We start from the raw sequence: 18,496 nt of genomic DNA on the forward strand, positions 1-18,496 counted from the left end.
CTAAATTCTGTGTGTGCTAATTGTTTTTAAATGACCTTTTGTCCATTTAAACACAACAGGCTTTTTAGTCTTTCCTACGTGTACTTCTACGTTTTCTTTTCTGTGCACACCCTGGATCTGTCAATGGATGAGATAAATAAACATGTGGAAACACAAATCATGTCTTTGTATTTATGTCTTCTGAAAATATGTAATATTGATAAACAAATGCTCTAAAATTATTCCTCATTCCATTTATTTGCTACAATAATGCATGTATGTACACAAATGCTAGATGATTCATCAAGAGCATAAAGAGAGCAGGGAGCAGGGAATAAGTATGGGGAATAAAGGCTTGATGGGATTATTTAAAAGTGTTGCATGTCTGAATATGCCAAAGAAAAGTTTAATTTGAAAATGAGTTTATATTCTTTTTGGATTCTATTTCCACTTGGAATTCATCTTGCAATATTTAAAAATCGTGCAATAATATAAAACAGAACATTTTATAATTATGATGTATATTATATGTTAATGTAGAGTTGCAAACAAATTACAGTTCTAAACAAAAAATCATCACTTAGTTGATCACACACAAGAGAAGCTGTAGTTCAGACTCATGTTGGTGACAATGAAGTGCATTATTATGTTTGGTGAATTATGCATGGATCATACTAAAAGTTTAGCTATTTGAATTTAGTATTAGTTGAGTCATGGTTTTTAAAGCATTACATTTTTATAAAGAAAATATAAGAAACATAAATTGGTTAAATGTGAACGTTTTTGTTGAGGGACGGGGAACATTTCTTTCTTAATTGAAGTTAATAGTGTCATTGGTGAAGACTCAATCCTCTTTACAAAGCGTTTCTTCAAAAACCTCACTGATAATATTGATAACTAATATTGAATTAACCCACAACATTGCATATTCAAAAGTACATTTAATAACCCAGAAGTTACTCAACTTCCCAGTTTGGACTAGGAACCTTTATTTGGCTTGGAATTCGATTGTACACGAACAGTTGAACTTGTGACACCGCGCTGTCAAAACCAGGAAGTTAAAAATGTAAAGTATTATGCGGCATCTCCATGGGCATCCCCTCTCATTGATATCATTTCCTCATGTGTTCTTTTTTGTAAACGCCCTTTCTAACCACAAGCACCTGGACGTGTTGGGTTTATGCTCTTTAAGGTGAGTGTTACCGTCGTGTTATTATTTTATTTATTATTTTCACTCAGCTTCCCTCCGCCTGGAGCATAACTCCAGTGCTAGCAGAGACAGCTAGCCGGCTAACTAGCTGCTCAGACTGACTTAACGTCGAACGACCGGTAACAACAGAGAGTGTAAAGACATTGAGAGGTTTCCCCTCTCTAGGTGTTAGCGTTACCTCAGCTCGCAGAGACTTAACCGGCTCTACCCCATTAGTCCTGTTGTCCAAGTTACAGTAAAATAAGTGCGCATGACAGTGACGAAATGTAATACAAGAAGCAAACAAACGTGTCCCAATGATGCAAAGGTGAAAGGTACTGTTATCCAGTACTAGTTATTCCAATACTTAATTCATGTAACGGCTTCTAGGTTACTTGGCCTTAAAGGTTTTTAACTTTACATTCAAAAAACTGCACAAGATTGTTGTGCTTACCTGACACTTTGCAGAAATATTGCACACACACAGTGATGCATTCGTGAATCCTTAAGGAGGTAGCATGGTGCATATGCATTCTACTGCTGAAGGTTAACATTACATTAAGTTTCCAGTTTATTACTGTATGCACACCTAGCTAAAACTAATGCATTACAATACAACAGCTCTGCAATAATAACTCCTATACCTTCATAAAGGTTATGTGATTTTTCTTTTGTTTTTACATTCAACTTTATGTCCACTTTTTGGGCCATAGTTTGTGATGCAAATGTTTGAAATGTGATCAGTGCATCTGTAGTCGAGGTGGCTGTGGCTCAGGGGTTAGAGCGGGTCAGCCGTTAAACCTCAATTTTGGAGGTTTGATCTCCAGCTCCAACTGTTCCTATGTTGAGGTCTCCTTGAGCAAGACACTGGCTGCTTCTAACATACTTAGAATATGTGAAATGCAGAGTATGAGTGTATGTATATGACAAAGGCGATAAAGTGTTCATTATTTTTATCCCTAGTATAAATGTCTTCTGTACTTCCAACTTTGACTGATGCACATCAGCTGTACTCATGTGTGTGTGTGGACCCTCTAGAAGTTAATGATTCGTATCTCTAGATTTGTCATCTGACAGTGTGATGTATTTGTCTCTGTTCTGCAGGCACACGGCATGCTAACCCATCTGTCTTTGGAGCAAAGGAAATTCGATTACACTAATGCTGATGATTAGGTGAAAGCGGACATGATTGTGTTGATACAAGGCATGATGTCTAGAGTTCTTTCAGCTTTTAACTGTGTATCTGTTTCTGTCAACCTTCTCCTTGTGTCGGTTACAGTCCCAGAATGGCTTCAGGAATGCAAGAGAAACAGTTCACACCATCCCTGCTGAACTTTTTCGTCTACAACCCCACATTTGGGCCTCGGGAAGGAGAGGTGAGGATGATTCCCAGATGAAGATATGCTAAGCACATGTTTTACAGCTGAATCAGTGTATTATGGTGATTAGGAAAACATTATGATAGTGTAATTGCTAATTCAAGATGTGTTTTTTTTAGGAAGAAAAGAAGATCTTGTTTTACCACCCAAGTGATGTGGAGAAGAATGAGAAGATCAGAAATGTGGGCCTTTGTGAGGCCATTGTTCAGTTCACAAGGTAAAGAGTTCAGTACTGTATTTGCAACAGAAGCAGATTAAAGCTACAGCAGCATTTCCCCTAACACTTTACTGACTGGGTGGATTTTGATGTTTATTTAGCTGTCTGGCATCTTGTCAGGACTTGAGTGGATTCAAAAAGTGTCTAACATTAATTTCATGGCTTAGTTTAATTAGCTTTGTTGAGGAAAACCCAAAAGTTCAATTTCTTTGAACCTGAGGTATAACAGAATAGGGAAATGTTGCAATAAGTGGCCTGACACACACTGATGCATATCTAACGCCTGTAAAAGCACAAAAGCGATCCTCTTGGTTGGGTGTGTCTACTTTGTTTTCACGTCGTGTCTTCTATCTTTCAGGACTTTCTGTCCAACCAAACCAGCTAAATCCCTGCACACACAGAAGAACCGTCAGTTTTTCTTTGAGCCCGAGGACAATTTCTGGATAGTCATGGTATTTTAAAGGCTTACATGTACATCACTTGTTCAGTATTTAATCTGTTTGTTTAGAGACTTTGTTCACCTTCTGTGGAATGTAGTTTTGCTAATCCGTTTTATCTGCCATTTATTTACATATTTCAAATTCCTTCCTCAGGTGGTTCGAAACCCAATGATTGAGAAACCAAACAAAGATGGTAAACCTCCCACAGTAGAATATCAGGAAGAGGAAATACTTGTGAGTATGGAGAGATACTCATCAACATCTGTCTTTCTTACATTCATCAGTTAAGAGTTGTACTTAACTGGCACTCTTGACTCTGCAGGACACTGTTTATGGTGCAGTGGTAAGGCAATGCTACAGTATGTACAAGGTGAGTTTCGGTATGTTTTAGAATCTGTTTTTCATTTTCCTCTTCTTCTAAAAGCAATATAATAACACCTCTGCAGTACCTCAGACTTCCCAGTTCAAGGCTTCTTGTTGATGCCAAAAGAAGCATCTTGTAACAGTGATCCCTTTCCTTGTGCTGTAGCTCTTCAATGGTACGTTTGGCAGAGCAATGGAAGCCGGCGGGGTGGAGCTGCTAATTCAGAAGCTTGAAAAGTTCTTCTACAGGGTAAAATCCTTTTTTCTAAGTAGATATGTTTTTTTTTTACACACTCTCTACCAAGGTGTTCATAAAGTAAAAGTCAGTTAAGCCTCAAAGTCTGTGTTTTTCAAAAGGTCTGCTCTCCATTGATGATAAATGGACATTGTTTCTTTGTAGAAACTCACTTGGGAAAGCGGTTGAAAAGATGCTTGGTGTCATGGCTTATTATTTGATAACGATCTGTTTACATTAGCTCCCTTTGCCTCAATGCCGGAGGGACTCGGCTCCAAGCGTTAATGTTTATTTGAAAGTATAAAAAATTCATTTGTAATTAAGGAACGCCCTTCTTAAGTTAACACAGGCTTCCCTCTTCCCCATGTAACCCAAAGACAGAGAGAAAGAGAGAGGCTGTGGTGTGGGTGTCAGAGGTTGAATGTCAGGATGATGCAAGCGTCTCTACAGAGCATCAGTCAGAGAGTTTCTTATTCCTCTGTCTTTATTGCACTGTAAGCAAGCCCGTTATAGGTGGGTAAGCTAACCCCTTTCTTCTTTCCCTTCTCCTGTGTCTCTGGGCTGTCTCCCGTTATTTTTCGGCGTTGTTGTGCGCCTGCTTGTGTTTCCAGTATCTTCAGACTCTCCACTTGCAGTCCTGCGACTTACTGGACGTATTCAGTGGCATCAGCTTCTTCCCACTGGACAAGATGACCTACCTGAAGATCCAGTCCTTCGTCAACAGAGTGGAGGAGAGCCTAAGTCTGATCAAATACACGGCCTTCCTGTATAACGACCAGCTTATCTGGTACGGACTGAACGCGTGTGCGTGTGTCCTTGTCCTTAAAATCCACCCGTGGATTTGTTAATGTGGGGCTCAACCTTGTACAACCCTGCATATATTTGCAACCATGCACCATTGTATAATCCAAGCTTTGACATCTACAAACACATCGGGGTATGCTAGATAAACAGAGTTGGCTCTAAACACGACCTGTAATCCTCTTTGGCGTTAATGTGCCCCATGACATGTCATTGCCTTTTAATTGTACTGAGGTGTGTGTGAGAGCACGGAGGATTACATGATTCCTAATGAAATGATTTGAAAGCAGTATGATCTTTCATCGTGAACCGTCACTGGACAAATTGGGAGGAGACGTTTAATTATTGTCCAAATTAAGCGGTATTCCTCTGGAGTATTCATTAAAGTGTAATTACAGTCAGGAGACACTTGCCCATGATGCATGACCCAATTTACAACACACTAAGAAAAAAAAAATACTGTACACAGCCACATCTTTTGTTGTGCATTGAATGTGGTATAATGCTGTTATTGTTGGGACTGTAGGAGCGGACTGGAACAAGATGATATGAGGATCCTGTACAAGTACCTGACCACCTCGCTGTTCCCCAGACACTCTGAACCAGAGGTGAGGAGGTGGGGGTGCTGCCGGTGCACAAGGACAGATAAAGTGAATAGGTTAAGGAAGTGGGGGAAGAAAAATGGAGCATGAAATGAAAGGAAAAAGGAGCAAGGGATGTTTTTGTAGGACAGAGGAAAGAGGCTCACTGCTCTCTACCTGCTCCTAGAAAACCATTGCAAAACATATCTGTTATAAAGACAAGACATAGTGTGTTCCCCCTAATATGCTTGCCCTTGATATAAAAATGTAATGTGATCAATATGGTTTTTAATATTCATGATCCAGACAGAGCGTATAAGACTACTGGCCTTAATATGAACTCTGAATATTACATTCAAAGCCAGGCCATTCATTTTCACTCTAATCCTTTGTCCTTCTTTTCTATCTGTCGTATTTCAGTTGGCTGGCCGGGACTCTCCTCTGAGGCCAGAGGTCGCAGGGAATCTGTTGCACTATGGGAGGTACGTCGCTGGTCCCATGTGTCTGTATCTGTGAACCTGCTTCCTCTGAAGAGGGTAGGAGGAAATAATAGTATCTATGCGTGTCAAAAAGCATAATGTGGAAGTTGGCAAGAGTGTTTGAATATGCGTGCCTGTCTTTGTGGTTTTGACCAACTGACTTAATACATTGTTCGCAGTCAACCGAATTATTTAAGGAAACACCCTTGGCTAACACCCGTTTAAGGAAGACAGCAGGAGGAAGATTATTACTGCCGCTGCAGTGTGCAAATGGACTTTTTTGTCCATTTTCAGTACACATATGTAAGAAGAGAAAGTTTACTCAGGAGTTTGCGGTCTGACAAAACATGCATCTGCATAATGATTGAAGTAACTAGTTCCTGAAGGTGAATTGAGACGCTGCAGTAGTCCAAGACTGACTCCTGGTGCCCTATCCTGGGACAGGAAACACAGCTTTAAAGCTCTAACTGGAAAACACACCAGAATATAAAGAGTATTTGATGAGGGCCAGAAAAAGCTGTTACAACTAGTAACTAGCCTAAAAGTAAGATATACAAATGAAAACATCCACGCAGGCAAAGCTACACAGTAGAGGAGCAAGTAACCACACATAGTCATGTCTTCCAATGGTTCCACTTAATGTTAAGTGGCATACTTGGTATCCCGTGCATCAACAGCACAATGAAATCCTTGTTCTGTTTGTGATCTCATCTTTTGGATCTGGCAAGAAGAAAGTGAGGGGTCAACAGCTTCTGGTCCATTTTTAGAATAGAGAAAATGAATCTCTTAGTTCTGTTGCGTCAAGTATGCTAATTACTTAATAAGGTCTGGTTCCGTTCATCCCACACGTTGGTTCTAGATATCTAGACAGCGAGAGGCTCTGTTGTTGTGAAATTTGGTATGAATATTCATGGCACCCAGATGATGATTCATCCCCATTTTGGAAACCCCTGTACTTTCCTCTACTGCCACCATCAGGCCAAACCTTCCACCTTGAGCAACACTTAGATCCATTACATGGTGTCATAAGAAAATAAGATAAAGACTTCCCTGCAATTTGCAATTTGCTTAGCTACTCAGGATAACCTGATAAAGAATCTAGAGCTGAAAAGATATGTCAGTTGACTAAATGCCAATACTTTTGAAGTGCTTTTTGACTAAAAAAATTAAAAACAATCCACTTGTTCCTGCTTTTGTTTTGGTTCCAAATGGGAATATTTCATGATTTCTAACTCTACAGTTATGTTGTTTTGAATATCTTTGGGATTTGAAGTGTTGGTTGAACTAAACAAGGCATTCAAACACAGAACATTTGGTCCAGGGTAACATTGATTTGACATTTTACACTATTTTCTCTATGCGATAAATTAAGGATTAATTGAGAAAAACAATTGAAGCCCCAGATTAATTGGACAACTCTCGCCTTTTCCTGAGTAGTCTTAAACCAAAGTGTTGGGGAAACTAAAATGTTGACCTGCTGATGGTGCTAGAGGGAATAGTCAGTGAACAAGCAGTAGGCTTCATCCTTTGTGGGGAAACATTAATTTCATGCCAATCCATCCGATAGTTGTTGACATGGTAGACATCTTATAAAATGAAAGATTCGAATGAAATTTGCTGAGTGCATCTATGCTCCCAAGAAGATAAACTTTTGACATATTCTACATTTAGGCTCTTCTTTCCAGCATCACAGCCTGTCAGGGTAGTGATCCTTTTGATTTTTAGTCTCTCAGACATCGGTTTTGACTTTCAGTCCCGTTCTTGGAATATTAACCCAGCCCCTAACCCCTCCGTCCTCTCCAGGTTTTTGACAGGACCTACTAATCTCAAAGATCCAGAGGCCAAATTCCGATTTCCCAAAATATTTGTCAGCACAGAGGACGGCTATGAGGAGCTGCATCTGATTGTATATAAGGTAAGGGAGAGTAAATGTGATGTGATCTGCCATGTCATGACAGACTACAGGCTTAATCATTCATACCCAAACAGGAGTTTTTTAATGTATTAAAGTAGTGGGGAAGTTGTTATTCATTTTTTAGAATGATTTTTATAATCTGTGATTATTTTCCACTGCTCTATCAAACGATATGGATTTTTGGGGATTAGACAGCTACATTTTTAAAATGATGAAGTACATCCTACGTTGGTCATCATTACATTAATGTAATTTCTAACCTGTGTGACCTTGATTCCAGGCGATGAGCGCTGCAACTTGTTTTATGATCAGTGGTAAGTGTGCACCGTCACCCACCTACTGTTCTAACAGTTAAGGTTGTAGCCATCTGTCACTCTCTTTCTCTTGGTTGATGTTTAAAAACAAAGTTCTATTATTTTGGTGTTTTCTAGTATGTATGCCATTTTAGTGCTCTTTTAAAGCTGGAATATTTTTTTTTCTCAGCTCATGTCCCATAATGTCTGACTTTCTTCTCTCCTCCATCTCTTTCCAGCCTCTGTGGAGCTGACGAGGGACTTCTGCGAACAGCTCGACGGCTTAGTGGGCCCTCAACTTACTTTGCTGGCATCTGACATATGTGAACAGTTCACAGTTAACCGCAGGATATCAGGGTCAGTTAAGAATCCACCACTCTCCTAATTACCAATTTACCACCCTCTGAAGAGGACTTTGTCTTTAAGATACTGTCCGTCGTTAAACAGTTCTTTATTTAAATTGGTTTACGTCATTTACATCATTGATAACACAAGACAAGCTTTTAAAGCTAGAATGATTTACAGGAGCATTCAGATGAACTTGCAGTGTAAGGAACACTGTGTAACTATAGCAGCCCGGTTTCCTGTGTCTAAATCTTGTCTTGTGTTTTCTTCTTACTCTCCATACTCTCTTGTTGCTGCTGAAAAGTAATAATTTATGTCATTAACAAATTTTCTTCTGCCAATTGTTTAATTTAGTAAGTGTTAAGAAATGGTGAAAATTGACCATCATATGTTCACATTTGAGAAGATGGAAATAGCGAAATTTAAATGACTTGAGGATTTATCATTAAAGAGATCAGTTATCAATAAAATGATTAGTTAATTGACAGACAAATAATCCACTATTCTTTTAAAGAAAGAAATTGTTTTAGAATTTTTTTCAAGTAAAAATACCAAATATTCCCATGTTTCCTCATTTGAGCTGGAATTGATACTTTTATTTATCTAATTTGATAGTGAACTAAATATTTTTGGGGTTTTTGAGTGTTGTTCGGGTTAGGGAATTGCGATGTTTCTTTCCACTCTATTCCGCAATTCTTAGTCCAATCAATTAATAATTTTAGCACTACTTCATATACAGGCGATAAACTGCTTCCAGAATGTAGCATCAGGGCAGAGGACAAAGCCATTTAAACTATCAGTGTCATCTTGTCCGAAAAAAACATTTCTTGCCTTAATCAAAAGTTTAATTCTGCAATTCATTATAGTAGCCATGTTGTTTGTCGTCAACCCTTTGTATTTAGTCTGCCTAGTTGGCAGCGTAGTGGAGACTCTAACGGAGACTCTAATACCATTGGATATTGTCAGGGCACTACTTGGAGGTAATTCAAGCAGCAGAGCTTTAAAGACTGGCATCCTGACCCACTCTCCTTTAACCCCAGCGCTTAGATTCAGATACGTCCTCGTCTGTAATCCAAGACTGGACTCCCTGACCCAGGCAATTTGATGGGCTACATTTTAAATCACCCCAGTGAAAAATCCACTGAATAAATAATGCCGTCCCAAATTCCTCGGCTGACATTGAGGTCTGTGTACCGATTTGGCCTGGTGTAACTGTAAATAATTAGAGGCAGCATAGATAAGAATCTGTTGTATGGCCTGTTTGAATAAATACCCACACTTCTCCAGAGATGATACCACAGTAGCATTTTCAAGCTGTGATAATAACAGTGTCCTCAGCTCACTTTAATGTGGGTGGAGTAGGCTTAATTTAAAAGCACAACTTGCCTTTTATTGGATATTATCATCCAAATGGATTTGGCTTACTGTATCATTTATTAATAATGAGTGTTTTCCCCAGAGACACCCACTGTGTAAAATAACTTTAAAGGATTGTGTGGGCCAAGAATTATATTTTAATGTATCCTTTCTTTCATTTTGTGTCCATTAAGTCCAGAGAAGGAGCCCCAGTTTAAATTCATCTACTTCAACCACATGAACCTGGCGGAGAAGAGCACCATCCACATGAGGAAGACTGCCAGTGTTTGCCTCACCTCTGTCCACCCTGACCTCATGAAGATCCTGGGAGACATCAACTGTGACTTCGCCAGGTACAGCAGAGAACGTTGGCTTTGTTGATCTGTGTCTATTTCATCTTGAGCGAATGCGTCCAGACATTTGTTCAATAAAATGTTACAGTGACTGACCACAAATCATCATCATCCAAGCATAAACCAAATAGTAGACCTAAAACTCTCTTCAGCTCTGAACATCATCTGGGCAGTGTTTTCAGATTTCACAAACCCAGGAAAGAAAATATATAAAACTACAAACTTTCTCTTTGATATCAGCACATCTATGTCGCTCCCTTTTGAAGCAGTCATGAGACTGTAGTCATGTGAGAATTCCACATAGTAGCATTAGTTTTTTTTGGCATTTATCCCAGTTTCACTATCGGTTCCTCATTAAGTGCAGATGTTGTGTAGTTGCTGCTTGGCAGCACAATCAAAACATGATCACACTGCTATTTGTGTCATTAAATATTGAAATATAAGTCCTTTTGTGTGTTCACTAATATAAAATATAATGTTTTAGTTTTTCAACTAAGAACCTGTGTGTCATTTTGGACAATTATATAACTTTTTTAATGAAATTTTGTGGTCTGTGTAGGTATTTAATCTTAGAAGAGCAGTTGCCCTTGAATACAAAGAGCCTGCTGTAGTTACCTTTATTTGATGGTGCTTAATGTTTTTTCTTTCTTGCTCCCAGGGTTGATGAAGATGAAGAAATCATCGTAAAGGCAATGACAGACTACTGGGTAGTCGGCAAGAAGTCAGACCAGAGAGAACTGTATGTGATCCTCAATCAGAAGAACGCCAACCTGATCGAAGTAAACGGTATGTCTCCACCACCTGGCGATGAGTAAAACTGTGTCATTACCGTCAAACACAATAGACAATCTGCCTTGATACTTAATCTCTTCTTTACCCTTAATGACCTTTGTCTTTTCTTCTCTACAGAGGAAGTTAAGAGGCTTTGTGCGACGCAGTTCAACAACATTTTCTTTTTGGACTGATGGAGCTGTCAGACGGAGGCTGTTTCACCACACTAAATCTGTCAGTGTTGCAGGGTATCATGACAGCATCAGCGTAATGCAATAATTGCATTGTAAAATAACAAATAAAAAGTCAAAGCTTTCTAACCAAGTTTGTTTTTAATTTAACCTATAAGATTGTAATTTTCACTTGTAATTAAATGTAAATCCAGATTTTTACTGTATATGTACTTTATTTTATTTCATTTTCTTTGTACATACTTGTAGGATTATGTTGACTGTTCATTTAGATTTTGTTGTGCTTTTTTTTATGAACACAACATTACAATGTCTCAAATTATTTTATAAACTGATATGCACAGAACAGTTCACTCTAGGTTTCTTTGATGATCAGTCATAGTTTGAAAACAAGATGTCATCATGTCAAAAGCATTGTGGTTTGTACCCGACTGTGCTATCTTTAAATAAATTAAGGAGTCATTTTACTTGGTGTAAGATAGTTCTTTTTTTAGTTGAAGATGCTCAAAAAGTAAAAGCTTTAGGCAGTCGTCCAAATAGCGACATTGGAGATAATTTATTAAACAGTTGGACAGCATCCATTTACTTACACACAATTTGTAAAGCTGCTTTTGTGGTGGGCTTCCTTTGAAGGGATCTTGCCTTTTTTTTTGTGCTTTATAGCAATCATTTCTGCATTTAAATATGAAAAACAACCAAAGAAGTAATTTGAGGATTTACCTAAAATCATTTAAACTGCAGGCGTTGGAACATGGCAAGGATCATGGATATTAACTGTTTCAGGACCCGATTGGATCATTTTTTGGGAGCCCAGTATTCTGAGAAGGCCATTCTCAGGTAAACTTTTTTCTGTCCTGGCCCCACAGTGGTGGAATGAACTCCCCACTGACGTCAGGACAGCAGAGTCGCTGCCCATCTTTCGGCGCAGGCTGAAAACTCACCTCTTCAAGAAGTACTACCCTGAGCCTTCCACTTAGCACTTATTATATTCATATTAGTTTGTTGCACTTATTATATTCATATTAGTTTGTTGCACTGTACTTTTGCTCTGGATTATGCTTTTAGATGCTTGTTTAAGAAAGGAGATGCACTTATGACTTCTGGTGACTAGCAGTTCTCTTGAATACCTATGTTGAATACACTTATTGTAAGTCGCTTTGGATAAAAGCGTCTGCTAAATGACTGTAATGTAATGTCATGTAAATCACAGACAGAAAGAGCAGACCTTGATCAAATGAAACTCTTTAATTGTCCCTTCTCACTCCAAGCCAATGGGTGTCGTCAAATCCTAAATTGCTTACCACCAAAAAATACTCTGTAGAAGAAGAGGGAAAAGAACCAATCAGTGATCACTAACCCGGTCGCCTTGCAGCCAATCAGCGTTACCGTAGATGAATTTCAAAAAGTCCCCCGCCATGATTGTTGTGTAGTTCAGGCTGGACCAGGACACCCACTCGTGTAGTAAGTTTTTTTACTGGACGACCAGCGGAGGAAGTTTGTTTTTATACGTGTTTTTAGGAGGGAGAGAGCAAGGTAAGATATATTTGCAATTATATATTATCTAAGAAGACAGTTAGGCTTTTCTATGCTAAACACGGTGACGTCAGCTCAGCTCGACGCTTGTGCTTCATAATCGATCAGGACATTGTTGAGCTTGACGGGAGCGTTAGTTTAATCCCTTTAGCTAATTTTGTTAGGTAACGCGTTAACGCTACTTTTCGCACTAATTCAACTTGTGGCCGTTTTAATGGACTTTGTCGTTAACGGCGGCTACCGGTAGTCACACGGTGTTTGGTAGCCGAACATCAGCCTAACGTTCGGTGTTGAACCACCGAGCTCTCGGGATGTGACTGTCTAACGCTGCACTGTAGAAACAAGCGTGTGACGTCGTAGAGTTCTTTAGCTCAACTGATGTTCTTTGTGAGGGTAAATCCTGATCCTGATCATTTTCATGACTTTTGGTAACTTGGCTACATTGTAACTCTGTTGAGATAATGATATTACTGCAATCAGTTTCAGCCCTTAGTTAAAAAAAAAGTATGGTCCTACTCTGTTCAGTTGGTTTGTTATAGATGACTACAGTTCAGAACAGATGTCATTACTTCTGTCATTTCAACAGTCTCTAATTCCTCTTTCTTTTTAAAAAAATGTTCAGTTTATTACATTTTTTGCCAGTTGGCATAATTACTTTATGATAATCCAATATGTTGTACTTCCAATAACGATGCCTATAATGCACCATCTTCTGCCCTCTCCTCTCTTCTCCAGATACCTGAACATGGATTCTCAATTTGCTCACCTGCGCCAGCGGGACACCAGTGTGTCGATGCTGAGGGTGAAAATGTCCCGCAGGAGGTCTCAGTCCCAAAAGGAAAACCGAGAACGGATCGTGAATACACGCAGGCAGCTGGCCAAGCTCCCGGAGATGGAGATGTCTTCCCTGGAGGCCTCCATTGCGATGGCCAACATGTCCACCATTGAGGAGAAGACATTGAACAATGCCAAATCTGCCAAAAGTAAGTCCTCAGTTTACATCACAGCTACAACTAAACCCTAATAACATGTTCTGAATATGGCACCCACACAATAACCCTCCATTTTCTTCACAGACCTGGCTGGAGAAGAGAGGTTGAAACAGCTTGCGCGTTGGAAAGAGCGTAAGGCTCTTGAGAAAGAGAAGGAAATGAGAGAAAAGGAGCGTAAAGGGGTATTCAAGACGGGCATGTATCATCCAAAAGACACCCTTACCATTCCCTCTCTGCCCGTGGTCCCAGCTTCCTCAACCAGAGCTAAGGAGGTGAGGGAGGACTCATCAATAGACTAGTTTACACATCTTAACTGTAAATATCTACCCCACTACTCCTGTTAGATACAATGACATGATTTATAATGGAGGTATGGCTCTTTTTAGCAGTTCTAATGATCAACATGTCATTTTTGCTTGTCTTTCAGACAAAAGGGAACACAGCTTCTTCCCAGAGTGCCAGAATCACTCGATCAATGAAACAGCATCAGCCAATCGAGAGGGTACTACTCCCTCTAAGAAAACCTCATTGTATTCTCATATTACCTTCAAAAAAGTGAAATCTAATACGCACATTGTTGCATTGCTTTTCTTTTGACAAAATTTCTACAGCCTCTGAAGATGCAGGATACAAATAATGTGGCAAAAAAAGGTAAATAAATCGAATGTATCTTTTTTATTTTAAATGAAGCATACCGTCTTCTGTGACCTGGTGTATGTAGGATCTGACCTCTTGCCCCTCCTATAGCTCAACCTGCTGTGGAGAGATCAACCAGGAGCCGGGCCGCTCCTGTCAAGCTTGCACCTGTTCCAGCTATTCCCAAGATTAAAGTTTCTGCAGGTAAGTAATATTAAAAAAAAAAGAAACCTCATACATAGCTTGACCTTGAGACCGGCTCTTGTGTTGGTTTCACCCTATCGTGTTCCCTTATTTCCATCTCAAACTGTGTCTGTGTCATGCCATCCTACCTTTAGTGGAGCCTGTCGTTCGAGCGTCTAGGACTAGAACTGCCAACAGGCCTCCTGTTACAGCAGCTCCTGTAGTGAAAGACAAACCTAAGGGTAAGTCTGCAGATACGCACTGTGCCAGGGCCGCAGTTTTACTGTTTTTGATATCGTTTTGACAAAAATGCTCTTAATATTCCTAAATTCCTCTCCTTACCCTCAGATGTAAGAGCCACAAGAAGCAGAGCGTTTGTCAACCATGTGGCCCCCTTTTCTTACGGAGAAAATAACTCTGAAGGTATCATTAAATGTTGAAAAAGAGCCATCCAATTTAAGAGACTGTTCATCAGTTTCACTTTTCCCATGTTAATTGCTTTGAACTTCTCTCACAAATTTTTTTTTGTGTTTCTTTCTATGCAGCAATGCTCGACAACACTGTTGAGCCTGTTGGGGCCAAGGTGAGCATTTCTTTGAGTTTTACACACACTGTGTTAAAGCTGCGACTACGTTTTGACCCATAAAACTTAACTTAATATGTTTTGTGTAGGAGGCTGAGATGCAGGAGCCAGAGAAAAAGCCTTGTCCCCCGTGCCCGTCACCGTGCCCTGAAGACATGGTGGTAGACCAAGCTCCGACCGACTCTATCCCTGCTGTGGATCCCGTAGAAGCTACATCCTCTGTATCTTCTTTTGCTCCAAAAGGTTTTATATTCCAGGCTCCCACTGGCTTGTCGTCCTTCCAGTTTGAGCCTCTCACTCCTCGCTCAGCAGACGCCTTCCTTACACCAAGGTCTGTTTGTTTTTATTTGGAAATTTAATAACACTGTGACTATGAGCCAAATAATGGCAGTAAATATTAAACGACAAGGTACCAGAGATTTTTGTCTTTAACCTTGATCGTTTCTATGGATTAAAACTTGGAGTTGTTTCCTATCTCAATGCCATGTTGTTGCTCTTCCTGCCTAGCCCCAGCTTCGGTATTCCAGAGGTCCCCACTCTCAACATTGAGTCTCAGGCTGAGCCCAGTGAACCCTATCCACCAAAATCCCCTCGTCGCTCTCCTCCCCGCACATCTCCCACAAAGGCCCCTCCAACTCCAGGCAGCCCCCTGGAATCAAAACATGACGTACCATACTTCAGGTGGAATCCCTTTTTAAAATCTGCCGTTTCATCTATTCCGATTTTTCCAATGACTTTTTTTAGTTAATTCAAAAATATTTACAATAATTTCTTTCTTGTATGTTATTCAGATCGGAAATTGCCAATGAGACGGTCAGACTGACGACTCTTAGTGTCCTCTGGGACGCTAAAGTGGAGGATGAGTCCATCCCAGAAGAGAGTGAGTGTGTCATGCTGAATATGTGATATCCCTAATTGGAAAACAGTACATTATTCCCTAACTGAACACTTCTAATTCACTGTCTTTTTTGTCCATGTCTCTTCAGTGAGAGACCGTATGCGTACAGCAGTGGGCCAAGCGAGGCTGTTGATGAAGGAGCGCTTTAAACAGTTCAACGGTCTGGTGGATGACTGCGAGCTGGGCCGGGGGGAGAGGATCACCACCTGCACTGACCTGCAGGGATTCTGGGACATGGTGTATTACCAGGTGAGTGTCCACAAGAGCGGGACAACACATTGTTTCAGATGCATAAGGAGAAGGTTTATTATATTTGCTTTGTACTTTTTTCAGGTAGAGGATGTCCAAAATAAGTTTGACGCTCTTAAAGAAGCAGAGAGCCGAGGCTGGGTGGAGGAGCACAAGCCACCACCACGACAGAAGAAAGTGGTGAAGGTGAAGATTCTTTCTAAATATATTTGTTTAAAAAAAAAATGTTTGTTTGCTCTGTTGAGGAGCAAACAGTGTCATTCCATGGATGTAAAGACTTTATGCCTGTACTGTGCTTTTGACAGAAACCATCAGCTGCACCTGCCAAGCCAACAGGAACTAAAGGAGCAGCCAAGTCTCGCCTGGCTGCTGTGAAAGCGGCCATGAAAGCCAAACAGCAGGCAGCCGAGGCAGAGAAAGCAGCAAAAGATGCTGGCAGTGATGGAGACAGCCACAGCCTGAACTCTGAGGAACCCCAGCCCCAAGCCGAGCCCCATCCGACGGTGGTCTTTGACGGAGGCTTCTTCCAGGTGGAGAGCCCGGCCAGACCATCGGGTGAGAGAAAAATGGCTAATTGCCAAAGAACTTGCTTTTCATGTCATTTGTCAGCATTTGCTTGTGTTTTTGTTTTTTTTTTTTTCCCCACTGTGATCTAATGATCATGTTGTCATATTGTAGTTTCTACAGGTTCAGTGAGGAGATCCAGCCGTCTGAGTGCCGCTGTGCTGCCTCAGGCTTCCCCCTGCTCAAACTACCTCTCACCTAGAAGAGGCACACGGCGATCCCTTGCACTGGCACAGACCCCCCTTCGCACCATCCCCTCTCCCGCTCAGCCCATCCACACTCCTGCCTACCTCCGACTTACCCTGGACCAAACCCCAGCACAAGCACCAAAGTCTCAACGTGGCACTCCTCAGTCATGCCAGAAGAGAAAGGGCACTGTAAACGTCTCCCTTTGTTTCTCACCTGTCAAGGAAGTGCTTTCAGAGGACACCCAGCCTGAGGGACACCAGGAAATGGTCACCACGCAGGAAAACACTGCTTCTCCTTCCGAATTGAGCACGCCCGCAACCGTGCATTCACTTCCATCCATTTACGTTGCAGAGGAGCAAGGCGAAACAGCTGAAGCTGTCGACGTTGACCTCCCGCTCTCTCCTTGCAAAACAACTCCAACTGTGTCCCAGGCCCCTGAGACCTCATTATCTCTGAGTTTCACGTTGTCACCCTGTGTGACTCCCCGCCAGCCTCTCATCTCCTCCCCTCCTGCTGTGCAGGGTCTTCTGAAGCCCCAAGAGCCTGTGTGTAATACACCAGACAACTCCTTTGTTGAGGTAAACACATCTTCAGGCTTCACTAAATTTCTAGTTATTTATTAAAACAAATATAAGCCTCATAGGATGCCATTTATTAAAAAAAATACAATCCAAACTGTTTTTATTTTATGTTGCTATGCATAAACAAGTTATTCTCTTGCTATTTTAAGGAAATTCCTGGGTTGGACTTTGAGCGTTACCTCCAGCCGTCACAGAGATGCAGCCTGTCGCCATTGGAGGCGATGTCCCCCATGGCGGTGGATGTAGAGATGGAGAGTCCTAGAGGTCAGATAGAGGACCTGCTTACTCAGCAAGAACCAGGTATGATTGATGCCCTTAGATATCACACACTGTGTACATGTGGGTTTTTATAGCTTGACACTAATTTATACTAAAATGCAGCGGACAGGATTTCTTTATTGAAATGTGTTTAAAGATATCAAAACTAGGATTTATATTTAAGGAATTCAGTAGTTGTTCTCTGAGTGTGATTGATGTTTTTCCTTAAGGAATTGTCAATCCTTAAATGTCAGACCTTCATAGTGCAGCTTTCAGAGAAAATGTTGTGATTGTCTGGTTCTAAGGGAATATCAAACGGGGCTTTCTTCTGGCAAAGGTTTTATTTTAAACTGCACTTTCTACTTTCTTCACTCACTGTTATGCTCCCTTCTCACTGTCACCACAGCACATCCAGCGGTGCGTTCAGCCTTAAATCTTCAGTCACCACAGGTCAATGTTTTTCCTGTCTTTATTTCAAATATTTACTGTTTTTAAATCCCCATTGAAACTATTTATCACTTCTATATCTTTATTTCAGCCTTATCATTGCTGAATAGTCTTACTGTATTTTTCTTTGTGCATTTTTCAGGCCCAGACAGTCGAGTCTGCCATGCTTCTCTTCACCCCGGACCTGAAGGACCGGATACGCCAGTCCGTCTGTCCAAGTGACCTCATGGTCTTCACTCCTCCCCTCTGATGTGTAGCCTAGAGATACTGTTGTGCTTTTATATTTTGCATATATTGACTCATTTTGTTACTCTCATTGGAAAAAAATATAATCTGAGTGATTCTGCCTTTTTTTTATTTTTAGATTACGGGAATATAGTTTTGTCATATAATTAAAATTTTACTTACAACCAAGTATTGAGCAGTAGTCTTCATTTACACCCAAGCACAAATCGGTAGTACATTTAATGCTTTTATTAGTCACTGTATTTAAAGG

General features: G+C 40.5%; 2 protein-coding genes across 3 annotated transcripts; both read left to right on the forward strand.

Annotated features, from left to right (window-relative positions):
* Positions 1-1,015: 1,015 nt before the first annotated feature.
* On the forward strand, positions 1,016-11,016 carry ccz1 (CCZ1 homolog, vacuolar protein trafficking and biogenesis associated). Its single transcript, XM_054598453.1, has 17 exons — positions 1,016-1,171; positions 2,273-2,341; positions 2,448-2,544; positions 2,667-2,764; positions 3,123-3,216; positions 3,358-3,438; positions 3,527-3,574; positions 3,734-3,817; positions 4,414-4,589; positions 5,130-5,211; positions 5,605-5,666; positions 7,467-7,578; positions 7,859-7,892; positions 8,111-8,228; positions 9,767-9,925; positions 10,584-10,711; positions 10,835-11,016. Exons 2-17 carry the CDS (start codon positions 2,328-2,330, stop codon positions 10,888-10,890), a joined length of 1,443 nt encoding a protein of 480 aa, XP_054454428.1. The 5' UTR covers positions 1,016-1,171; positions 2,273-2,327; the 3' UTR covers positions 10,891-11,016.
* Positions 11,017-12,292: 1,276 nt separating this feature from the next.
* Positions 12,293-18,403, forward strand: dlgap5 (discs, large (Drosophila) homolog-associated protein 5). 2 transcript variants are annotated; one of them, XM_054599140.1, is made up of 19 exons: positions 12,293-12,420; positions 13,156-13,403; positions 13,497-13,684; positions 13,840-13,914; positions 14,024-14,063; positions 14,160-14,252; positions 14,387-14,473; positions 14,580-14,654; positions 14,777-14,814; positions 14,904-15,145; positions 15,322-15,495; positions 15,606-15,694; positions 15,801-15,961; positions 16,046-16,147; positions 16,267-16,516; positions 16,640-17,292; positions 17,445-17,595; positions 17,960-18,003; positions 18,143-18,403. In XM_054599140.1, exons 2-19 carry the CDS (start codon positions 13,166-13,168, stop codon positions 18,248-18,250), a joined length of 2,808 nt encoding a protein of 935 aa, XP_054455115.1. In that variant the 5' UTR covers positions 12,293-12,420; positions 13,156-13,165; the 3' UTR covers positions 18,251-18,403. The 2 variants fall into 2 exon arrangements, with proteins under 2 accessions (XP_054455115.1, XP_054455116.1); XM_054599141.1 differs by lacking the exon at positions 17,960-18,003 and having other exon boundaries at positions 18,143-18,402.
* The last annotated feature ends 93 nt before the right edge of the window (positions 18,404-18,496 follow it).

The sequence above is a fragment of the Anoplopoma fimbria genome, chromosome 5 (assembly GCF_027596085.1).
Source record: "Anoplopoma fimbria isolate UVic2021 breed Golden Eagle Sablefish chromosome 5, Afim_UVic_2022, whole genome shotgun sequence".
In the NCBI taxonomy this organism is placed as follows: Eukaryota; Metazoa; Chordata; class Actinopteri; order Perciformes; family Anoplopomatidae; genus Anoplopoma; species Anoplopoma fimbria.

What these genes read in the sequence shown, in the direction of transcription:
- ccz1 (XM_054598453.1), top strand. An exon ending in CCAGACACTCTGAACCAGAG is followed by an intron (nt 5,212 to 5,604) that starts GTGAGGAGGTGG and finishes GTCGTATTTCAG; the next exon opens with TTGGCTGGCCGGGACTCTCC. An exon ending in GTTAACCGCAGGATATCAGG is followed by an intron (nt 8,229 to 9,766) that starts GTCAGTTAAGAA and finishes GTGTCCATTAAG; the next exon opens with TCCAGAGAAGGAGCCCCAGT.
- dlgap5 (XM_054599140.1), top strand. Translation starts at nt 13,166, where the DNA reads ATGGATTCTCAATTTGCTCACCTGCGCCAGCGGGACACCAGTGTGTCG. An exon ending in CAATGCCAAATCTGCCAAAA is followed by an intron (nt 13,404 to 13,496) that starts GTAAGTCCTCAG and finishes TTTTCTTCACAG; the next exon opens with ACCTGGCTGGAGAAGAGAGG. An exon ending in CAGACAACTCCTTTGTTGAG is followed by an intron (nt 17,293 to 17,444) that starts GTAAACACATCT and finishes TGCTATTTTAAG; the next exon opens with GAAATTCCTGGGTTGGACTT.